General features: G+C 38.3%; 1 protein-coding gene across 9 annotated transcripts in view; it reads left to right on the top strand.

Moving 5' to 3' along the window:
* LDAH (lipid droplet associated hydrolase) overlaps positions 1 to 10,725 on the top strand; it is an 88,616-nt gene that overhangs the window by 34,837 nt on the left and 43,054 nt on the right. The window contains exon 5 of one of the 9 annotated variants that reach the window (XM_070799089.1): positions 10,469 to 10,700. The exons of 5 other annotated variants lie outside the window; for them this stretch is intronic. In XM_070799089.1, the coding sequence (XP_070655190.1) occupies positions 10,469 to 10,561 (93 nt within the window). In that variant the 3' untranslated portion in view covers positions 10,562 to 10,700. 3 more of the 9 variants (XM_070799088.1, XM_070799092.1, XM_070799090.1) reach the window with 3 other exon arrangements.

The raw sequence follows: 10,725 nt of genomic DNA on the forward strand, positions 1-10,725 counted from the left end.
ACAGCGCATGCAATAAATTGTCCATAAAGTTTACCCGGGGAGGAAGGTGAACATCTGTATGATTTTTTTTTAATTATTATTCAAAAGCTTTATCTGGTTTCAATTAACTGCACTGTTGAAGTCCTCCCCCCAATACACACCCCTCTTTAAACACCTGGCCCAGCTAATATTGGTGGTGTGATCCCTGCTGAAGTGTTGAAATTTCAGTGTCTCTGGCCTAATCTCAGACGGCACAGTGCCTGCATGCCTGAAGTTAGCATGATACGCTCCATTTAAGATGTATTTGACAATCAAATAAGTTTGTATTAGCCAGAGTGTTGCAATCCCTAATCATTTTGCCAAAAATAAGTTAGCTGTTATGTTTTACAACATATGAAGTGTGATAATAAGAAACTTGTGTTTCCATCTCTTATGTTATTTTTACTGGAATATTTGACTTCCATAAGATTTTTGAGGACATATGTGTAGTTTAGTAGCTGGTTTATTTGGTTTTATTTTGGTTCAGTTCTTTATAATATTTTTGTAACTAATGATAGGAAACTATGGTCATAAAATCATTTTAAAAGACTTACTGTATATTTTACACATAATGTCTGACCTATTTTTTAATATACTGAAGGAAATAATTGACTCACTCTTAAAAATCTCATATTAAAAATTTTGTTTCTTTAAGCAAATTTGGTAGAATTATAGAAAGTCTTCATATATTTTGACATGAATGTCCAGAATAAAAAATTTTTAAAAGAAACTTGAGAAAATAGATAGTTGGAAGATTGTTCAATAGCACTGTCATGATTCAAAATAATAAACACAATTTCAGATTAGTAGGATCTTTAGAGACAGTCTAGTCCCATCTTTAATTTTATAGGTAGAAATGGAGAGAAAAGTGCCTTGCCAGGATTCAGCCTTGGCTCTATCTCAATCTAGGGGTAAGATATGATTACAATAATTGTGGATATGTTGTTGTTGTTTAGTCGCTAAGTTGTGTCCAAGTCTTTTGTGACCCCATGGACTGTAGCCTGCCAGGCTCCTCTATCCATGGGGTTTCCCAGGCAAGAATCCTGGAGTGGGTTACCATTTCCTTCTCCAGGGGATCTTCCTGATCCAAGGATTAAACCCATGTCTCTTGCATTGGCAGGCAGATTCTTACTACTTAGCCACCAGGGAAGCCCAGCTGTGGGTATAAAGAAAGTCTAAAGAAGATATCTGCTAGTGCTACTGCTAAGTCGCTTCAGTCATGTCCGACTCTGTGCGACCCCACAGACGGAAGCCCATCAGGCTCCCCCATCCTTGGGGGATTCTCCAGGCAAGAACACTGGAGTGGGTTGCCATTTCTTTATCCAAAGCATGAAAGTGAAAACTGAAAGGGAAGTTGCTCAGTCGTGTCCAACTCTTCGTGACCCCATGGACTGCAGCCCACCAGGCTCCTCCGTCCATGGGATTTTCCAGGCTAGAGTACTGGAGTGGGGTGCCATTGCCTTCTGATGGTTCTCTAAATCTTCGGATGGTGGCAGAGCCTCTAGATAGTATGGAATGTTCCTAGAGTGTACACAACCAGCTCCATGCAACTCATTACATTGTAGCTCATGGAATAGTAGATTAGACCCCATGAATGAAAAAGAAAAAAGTATTAGTTGCTCAGTCCTGTCTGACTCTTTGTAACCCCATGGATTGTAGCTCACCAGGCTCCTCTGTCCATTACATTCTCCAGGCAAGAATACTGGAGTGGAGTGCCATGCCTTCCTCTAGGGGATCTCAACCCCAGGGATTGAACCCTGGTCTCCTGCATTGCAGGCAGATTCGTTACCATCTGAACCACATGAATACTGCTCTGTCAGTGTAGGGCAGAAGGGGTGACATGGGGATAAAAATGTAATCATCTCACTGTCTAGAACTTTCCTTTAAATCAGTCTTCTGTATGTTCAAAATGTGCCATCTGATTCTTCCAAAAAATTGCATAAAGTTCAAGGTTGAGAGTTGAAAGCCCTGGATTCTTAACTGGGCACTAAGTCATAAAGTGAAATTCAAGTAATTTAACTTTTATTTTCCTCTAACAATTTATATGGCATTTAATGATAACACTTCCTCCCTTTCCAAGGGTACCAGATCCTTCAAAACTTAATTTTTTATATTATTTGGCCTTCCTTGGGGAAAATGCACAATACCATAGAGCTTCCTTTGTCTATCTGGTTGGCAAAAATACCTTCTCTCTAAGTGAAATTTCCAGATTACTTAAACTTACTCTTTAAAACCCTAGACTATGAGTAAAAACTTGTCTAAAACATATTTTTAACTTATCTGCCTTCAACAGTGTATGTTGATTATAGAAGAACTTTTCCCTAATGATTCAAGGACATCATTTTGATCAGATCAGATCAGTCGCTCAGTCATGTCTGACTCTTTGAGACCCCATGAATCGCAGCACGCCAGGCCTCCCTGTCCATCACCAACTCCCGGAGTTCACTGAGACTCATGTCCATCGAGTCAGTGATGCCATCCAGCCATCTCATCCTCTGTCATCCCCTTCTCCTCCTGCCCCCAATCCCTCCCAGCATCAGAGTCTTTTCCAATGAGTCAACTCTTCGCATGAGGTGGCCAAAGTACTGGAGTTTCAGCTTTAGCATCATTCCTTCCAAAGAAATCCCAGGGCTGATCTCCTTCAGAATGGACTGGTTGGATCTCCTTGCAGTCCAAGTGACTCTCAAGAGTCTTCTCCAACACCACAATTCAAAAGCATCAATTCTTCAGCACTCAGCCTTCTTCACAGTCCAACTCTTACATCCATACATGACCACAGGAAAAACCATAGCCTTGACTAGACGAACCTTTGTTGGCAAAGTAATGTCTCTGCTTTTGAATATGCTATCTATATTATTATACAATAAAATACAGTTAAAGGGATTTTGCCCATGTCCTGAAATTTCTTAGATGACAGTGCTTTTTTAAAAAAGAATTCTCATGTCTATTTATTTTATAGTTACTCCATCTCCTCTGTCAGTGTTAGGTACCATGTCTCCTCCCTACTTATACTTTGTTGCTACTGATTTGCTGCAAATAGAGAAAACATAATCGTAGAATTTCTTTTCAAGTAAAAAATGGACACATCTTAAATGAAGATATAAAGTAAAACTGGCGAAATTAAGTACATGGATTTTGACATTTCTTAGAGAAATAATAAAATAGCTTACTTTCTTTGGTTTATTATGAGCACCCCCGTGATGTATGTAGATAATCAAAATTTTAGTATTTTAGTGAGATACTCAAAACACACCACAAGTACAACTAAGAAGCTTGAAAAACTTTACCAAAAGAGTTAAAATAGCATGTTGGATCATCTCATCTGTGTGTTGAATCAGAAGTACATCTCATCTACGTTAGGAAAAAAATAAATTCAAATACTCTGAACGAAATGAGGTCATTGAGCTTGTGGTACACTTACACTATTCTGGTGAACCTGCTTGTCTGCAGAGTTAGACATGCTCAAGAGAAACATTGATATGATTACACTAAGTTGTGTTCAACAGTCAAGATAATCCAGAGGTGGGGGAAGAGTAGAAGATAATTCATTTCTCAAAGTAACTGTTGTCAAGAGTCCTGTCCCTAGATTAATTGGTAAGAAGCAGAAGGCAAAATGAAGTATCATGAGGCTCTGAGTGTTTTGAAAAGAGAGGTGACTTCTAACTGAGAAGATCAGACAAAAGCATCATTGAAGAGCAGGTGTTTGAGCAGAGGAAGGATGAGTCAGTGTTTAGAAATAGAATTTGATGGGGATTTTTTTGGGCAAGGTGGGAGTTGCTATCCATTCTAAACAGTAGGAAATGTATGGGGGGAAAAAAAGAGAGAGAGAAACGGTTTTTATCCCTGGGCACTGTAAGGGAACCAGCACAGTGTGCATGAAGGGAGCAGTGGGGCAGGAGAACCTAGGCTGATAGAGTGCAAGTGCAAGAGAGTTTGGACTCTATTTTCTGGACAGCATGGAGCCACTGAAGGACCTGTGATAATAGTAGTCATGCACTGGGTAAATTAACTTCTCAGTGAAAAGGAAATGGAGAGAGAGTATAGAATCAAAAGTAAACAACCAAGTGAATAGGCAAGTTGGCTAGTTCAGATGAGAAATAAAGAAGACAATAGACAGGATTTACCCAGGGACATTGTTAAAGAGAGAAAAGAAACAGGTCATAGATGTATATTAGGAAAGTGACTTCATTTGATGGAAAGGAGGATGGAGAGGAGGAAGCAGAGAAAAAGGCAAAATTTATAATAATTTTCCAGACAATTGTCTGCAATCCATTAGTGGGTCCTGAATTCACTTCAGTGGGTTGGAGCCTGTGGATTAGTCAAGATATGGTATACTATGCCTTGGTAACACAGTGTCAGTAGCTTTTAACAATAAAGATTTGCTTATCACTCTTTGAGGATAGGCTGCCCTCGTGTAATTCTCTCCATGCACTCTTATTCCAGAACCCAGGTTGATGAAATAGCTTCTCATGGCAGAGAATAAAGAGGAAATAGTGAGCCACACTTTGCATTTTAAAACGTCTGCCTGGAAGTGACATTTGTCACTCCTCATACTACACTGGGCAGAGAAAATCACATGAACAAGTCTGCCAGCAGGGAGGCCATGGAGTACAGTCCTCTTCAGAGAAGGGAAACATATGTTTGTAAACAATAAAACAGCATTTGAAAATAATCAAAGTAAAATAAAGCAAAATAAAATAGAATGGAAAATATTAATTTTATTGTTATAAAGGTATGTATTGTGGAATGTTTTTTGAATATGTGTTTTTATGAGTATGTGTTGAAATCCTAGGTTACAATATAGAATGTATATCTTATTGTGGGTCAAGGTAAGGAACTTAAAGGTCATTAACCTCGACTAGGGTATGCCACAGAAGTGAAGAAAAGAGAAAGGAGAATGTCTGGAAAGGCAAAGGTATGTGGTAGATTAAGGACGATCACAGATTCTTTGCCATTCCTTTCTCAGGAGGTTAGTCTCCTTCCCTTCCCCTTTGAATTTGGGCTGGGTATGTGATCTCATTTCACCAATGGGACACAGAGGAGATGATGTTCTGGTACTTCCAAGCCCAGGCCTTAAGGGGACTGGGAGCTTCCATTTTCTCCCTCTTGGAAGCCAATGCCAAATTAGAGTTTAGCAGCCCTGAGACCACCAAACTATGAGGAAGCCCAGGCTAGCCACCCAGAAGGGGATCATGAGGCCCCAGAAGTGAGTGAAACCTTCCTAAACTTTCCATCTGCTATGAGAAGCAGCCAAGTAAGTGACCCAAGTCTATGCCATGTGGAGCCAAAGTCTAGCTGAGCACTGTTTGAATTCCTGACCCACAGAATCAGAAACAATACATTTGAGGATGGTGTGTTAGGTAGGAGTAGATAACTGGGATAAGGTAAAGAAGTTGAGTTGAAGAGAAGGAAAATTTAAAGCTTCTGATATTGGTAATTGGAACATCATTGATAACCTAGAAGAGAACATTTTTAGTGAAATAATGGGAGAAGGAGGTTGAAGAAAGTTAGGTGCTCCAGGAATTGGCTGGTGAAGTGGAGAAGATAAGATGATAACTTAAGGAACAAGTTGGTCTAGGAAACATCTTTTCCCTGTAAGTGGGAGAGAATTTCGCATCTAGCGGGAATAGCCCATGCAGAGAGAGATGCTAAAAATGAAATAGAAATGTTTATTGGAACAGATTTCCTCCTCTTTGTCCTTTAAGCCTACACACTTGAATACTTGGATTTTTCTCAATCTTCATGTCCTTGCAAAAGGGTTTTTGTGCCTTGTGCTTGGTTCTTCATATGAGCCCAGAAACTTGAAACAGTTAAAAATTGAAGTTATTGTCATTACTCATACAGTTTATCCAAAATTCACTTGAAATTTACAAAACATGTTCACGTGTGACAAAGTTATTAACAACCTAATCTTTTCCCATTTTACAGGTAAGGAGAACAAAGTTCCAAGGAGTTATGTCTTATCCATATGTTAGTTAGCTAGTAAATGGCAAAACTAGGACTTTATATTCTGTTCTCTAGCTTTCCTATCGTTGGCCTTCAGGTGAGTTAGTTAGGAACGTTATGATTATGAATAATTAGAGCAAGTTACTTTGACAAACCGTCAAAACCTATTTGACCTAAACTTAAGGTTTCAACTGTTAATTATTTAAGACTTGAGTTCTTCAAATACACAAGGAGGTTTTAGTGGGAAGTGGGTGAATGCTTTTGAGGGAAGTAAGAGAGAGCTGGGAGAAGCAAGAACATGGCTGAATGTCTGGATCATGGAAGATCAGGGGAGTTGGTACTGAGGCACAGGCAAGGGCAGAAATCAAAGACAGTGAACAGAAACCTAGAATTGAGCTGGGGCAAAAGGAAGGATAGAATGTGAAGGGAATTGGAAGATTCTGCAAACACAGTGCCCAGTAGTTCTACCGTTGTGTCTACACGACCCATCAGTGAACCCGGGTGCAAGAAAACCACAGGGGTCAGGCAGTCAGCAACTACTCTGGCTTGTGAAAGACTCTCATAAATCCCGCATTCTAGGGAGGGTTTGTGCACAGTATGATGGAATGCTGTTTTTCTAATCCTGTATGTATATTTTAAATACATATTTGTTGTCTATGTGTGCACACACACGTTGTCTTTTCTGAATTACCCACAGACTGCCTTGTTGAAAACTAGACACGTGGAAAGTTTCAGCTTCAGCCATTTTTCAGTTATCTGCATATGAAAAAAAAAAAGATCCTGAAATTGCTTTCAAAGTGGAAAAATTGTGTGGGCTTTTTTCATCTTTTCATAACTCAAAAACTATTTAATATATTTTTTCAAACTTTGCAAAAAAAAAAAAAATCACCTTTGGGCTGAACCAAGCATGGAAAATTTCACCACAAAGGGCTAATTTTTTGGAAAGCTGCAAGAAAGTGAAAACAGGAGTTTATAATAGAACATTCTTCATGCATGTTAATACTTAGTACTTTATCTAATGCATTTCATCTGAGAATTTCTGAACACTTTTCAGATTTAAAAATTGAGCCATTCTAGTATTTGTGGTCCATGATAGACTATTAGATGTGGAAAATTCTCCGCATCCTCTTAAAAGTTCAGTATGTATTAGGAGTTCGTGAGATATGTTTACTATCTCACTACAGATAGGGCAGATGAAGTGAAGTGGCTATTAGCCAGAGAAAGCCTTACATTTACTGCTTAAACACATTTTATCACCATCTCTTCCTGGGGCTTCCCAGGTGGCTCAGTTGTAAAGAATTGGCCTGCCAGTGCAGGAGAGTCAGGAGATACAGCTTTGATCCCTGGGTTGGGAAGATCCTCTGGAGGAGGAAATGGCAACCCACTGCAGTGTTCTTACCTGGAAAATTCCATGGAGAGAGGAGCCTGGCTGCTACAGTCCTTAGAGTTGCAAAGAGTCTGATGCTCCTGAGCAACTAAGCACTCTTCTTGGTCCAGGAGTAGTTGTGAGTAGAATATATTTGATGACATAAGGTTTTAGATTCATCTTAGATTCATCTATCTGAGCCAATAGTTCTCAAAGCAGTGTCAGTATCATCGGATCGGATAGAAATGCAAATTATTCAGCACCACTTAAGAATCTTAAACTCTAGGCCTGGGTCCCACCAATTGGTGTTTTTAACAAGTACTGTAGGTGATTCTGGGGTTTCCCTGGTAGCTCAGATGGTAAAGAATCTGCCTACAATGCAGGAGACCTGGCTTCAATCCTTGGGTCAGGAAGATCCCGTGGAGAAGGAAATGGCTACCACTGCAGTATTCTTGCCCGGGCAATCCCATGGACAGAGGAACCTGGTGGGCTACCGTCATTTGGACACGACTAAGCACACACGCATGCAGGTGATTCTGGTGCATGCTCTAGTTTGAGAACTAGAACTTTCTCCAAAAGGTTGGAATGTAGAATATTCAAGATGTTATGGACAGTTAAATCTGTCCTTGGTCTTTTCATGACATGTCATCTCTGTCTTCTCATATCATTCCTTGGAAGCGAGAGGAATATTTATCAAGTTATCTAAAAGAAACATCTTCTTTTCTGTATTTCATGTGTTGTAGTTCTTTGCACCTAGGATCTTATCCACGGGTACAGCTAGTCCCCTTGAGTAAAGGTGTTGATACAGGGAAACAGCATTACCAAGACAGATTTTCTCATTTCAGTGATTCAGGCCTGGGATGGGACTATATTTCATTCTCATTTCTTTGAAGTCAAGTTCCAAGATTTAAGCAACAAGGTGGCAGAGGTCTGTCAGCGGATGCTGATTTAAGCCCTGCTTTTTTGTGTGTAAGTTCTCAGTCATATGCTTCGCAGAGACTTTCTGCATTCCAGCAAACTCCACTGTCTATATTTTTATATGTTCAGGCAATGAAGTAATTATATATGTGGCATTGTAACAAGTTTTGAGAATATTCTAGTGACAGAAGAGGACCTTTATCTAATCACTGGTGCCCCGGCTTGTACGGGTGAAACTTAGGCATAGCCTTGGAGGGGTGTTTAAGCAGTTTAAGGTATATTCTTCAGTTGCAGTCCATTTTGGTAGAAGTGTGAATATTATCATCTAAACTAATAATAATAGAAAGGAAAAAGAGACGTCTTTTAAAATTGATGACTTAAAAGTTTTATTATGAAAAGTTTCAAATGAAAAAAAATGTATAATAAATATCCAGATAGCCATTATCTGAAGTAACATAGCTACTAATATTTTCTCTTTACCTATTTTTTTTCTTCAGATATTTTCAGATAAATTAAAGCCCTCATATCTCACTCTTAAAAACATCACTGTGCATCTTTTAAGAAGGATTTTTTTTCTTATATAACTACCATGTCATCACACCTAACAAAATTAATGGTACTATCTAATATAGTTCATATTCAGATTTTCTTAGTCCCCAGAATGTTGTTTTACAGTTGGTTTGTGAGTCCTTTCTTTAAATTAAAGGCTTTTCTTTCCAATCATAAAAGTTAATATATTTTTAAATTTCAGGAAGGTCAGGAAAAAGTTTTTTTAAAACGTGTACTGTTATTTATTAGGATGTATTTAAGATATCTAATTTCCTTGTAGATATTTAGTATAATTAAAGATTAAATTATTATTAGCCATTTTACTATAATTATTATTTATTATATTACTATAATTATAATTTAAGGACCTTACTTAATTCTTTCAACAACTCTTGAAGGAGGCTATTCTTTTCCCATTTTGTACATGAGGAAATGGAGACTTAGAAGGACAGAAGTAACTTATTCAAGGTTAGACAGCTTATTGGGGGTGTGCTAGAATTTGAACCCACATTTGTTTGACTCCAGAGTCCATGTTCTCAGCCACTAACTAGTCTTATTATTAAAAAAGAATTTGTGGACTTCAGGAAAAAGAATAGCAGCTTCTCAGATAAAGGTACAAAGGACATGTACAGATAATTCACTGAGGAAGTTAGAAGAAAGTCTATCCAGAAATGTGTGCTGAGTACAATGTATGACACAGTGCTTAATAAACCATCGTATGGTAGTAGTTAATAGTGACCCTGTTGACTCTGGTAGTACTTGATGTTGACGAGTGTACCTCAACAGTTATCAAAGTGAGTTGCTGCTATTGCAGTATTTTAAAGAAGAAGTTCAGTGTTGTGTGTGTCTACCTCTGTGTGCATTTTTAGAAAGTCTGAGCAGGTAAATACCATGTGGCTTACAGTGGCGGTCTCTGGGGGAGGTAGAAGTAAGGGTGTACAGGAAGTGGAGACTACATTGTTTCTACTTTTTGCAATGATCATGTGTTACCAGAAAAAAGTAATTCCTATGAAAAGTGTTCATAGCCTTTGAGCCTACTAATTCTTTTCTTTGGAATGTATATTAAGAAACTAATCTCAAAAGTAACACATTCATGTACAAATATTTGTATCAAAAATTGTAAGCATCCTAATGTCCAACTATGAGGGAAAGTTTGAATATGGTATGTGCAATTATTAAAAGTGTATTTTCAAAAGACATTCTAAGACATGAAAGATAATTGTAGAATATTAAGGTTGCTATAATAATAAAGAGAATACAAAGCACAACTATATATCAAGAGATAACATGCATTTAAAAGCTTGAAAATAAAATGAATACAGAGGTTGTGTTTGAATGTTGTGTTTTGGAGTGATTTTCACCCTTAAAATTTTCTTTTAATGGCACATATTTTTGTAATAATTTATGGTTATATGTTTTCTTTCCTTTTTTAAAAAGCAGTTTGATTTTATGACTTCATAACAGAAAGTTGGTTCAGAGAGGTAAAGTTTTTAGTAACTTGTTCCACAGCAAGAGATAACAATCACAGGGGGAAAGAAAGGGTAGCATCAACTTCATGGTTTCTCTGCAGGAAAAGCCACCCCTGAAAGCAATAGTGGCTCTCAGTCAGTAGCAGCATCTCAGTAGCAGCCATCCTAGCTTTTTAACTCATCCTACTCCATTCAATTTAAGCAAGCTCCAGGAGTTGGTGATGGAAAGGGAAGCCTGGCGTGCTGCAGTCCTTGGAGTCGTAAAGAGTCAGACACTACTGAGCGACTGAACTGAGCTGAACTGAACTCCACTCAATTAGTTAGGCTTTTTCCATTCCTTGCAATTTTTTTTTTTGGTTGTTGTTGTTAATAAACCCTGCCTTCTCCCCCTTCATAAAATAATTTGGGTTGTGGATCGGTGTATATCTTGTTGGCTTGCCTCATGATTGTTATTAATTT

The sequence above is a fragment of the Bos indicus genome, chromosome 11 (genome assembly GCF_029378745.1).
Source record: "Bos indicus isolate NIAB-ARS_2022 breed Sahiwal x Tharparkar chromosome 11, NIAB-ARS_B.indTharparkar_mat_pri_1.0, whole genome shotgun sequence".
NCBI lineage: Eukaryota > Metazoa > Chordata > Mammalia > Artiodactyla > Bovidae > Bos > Bos indicus.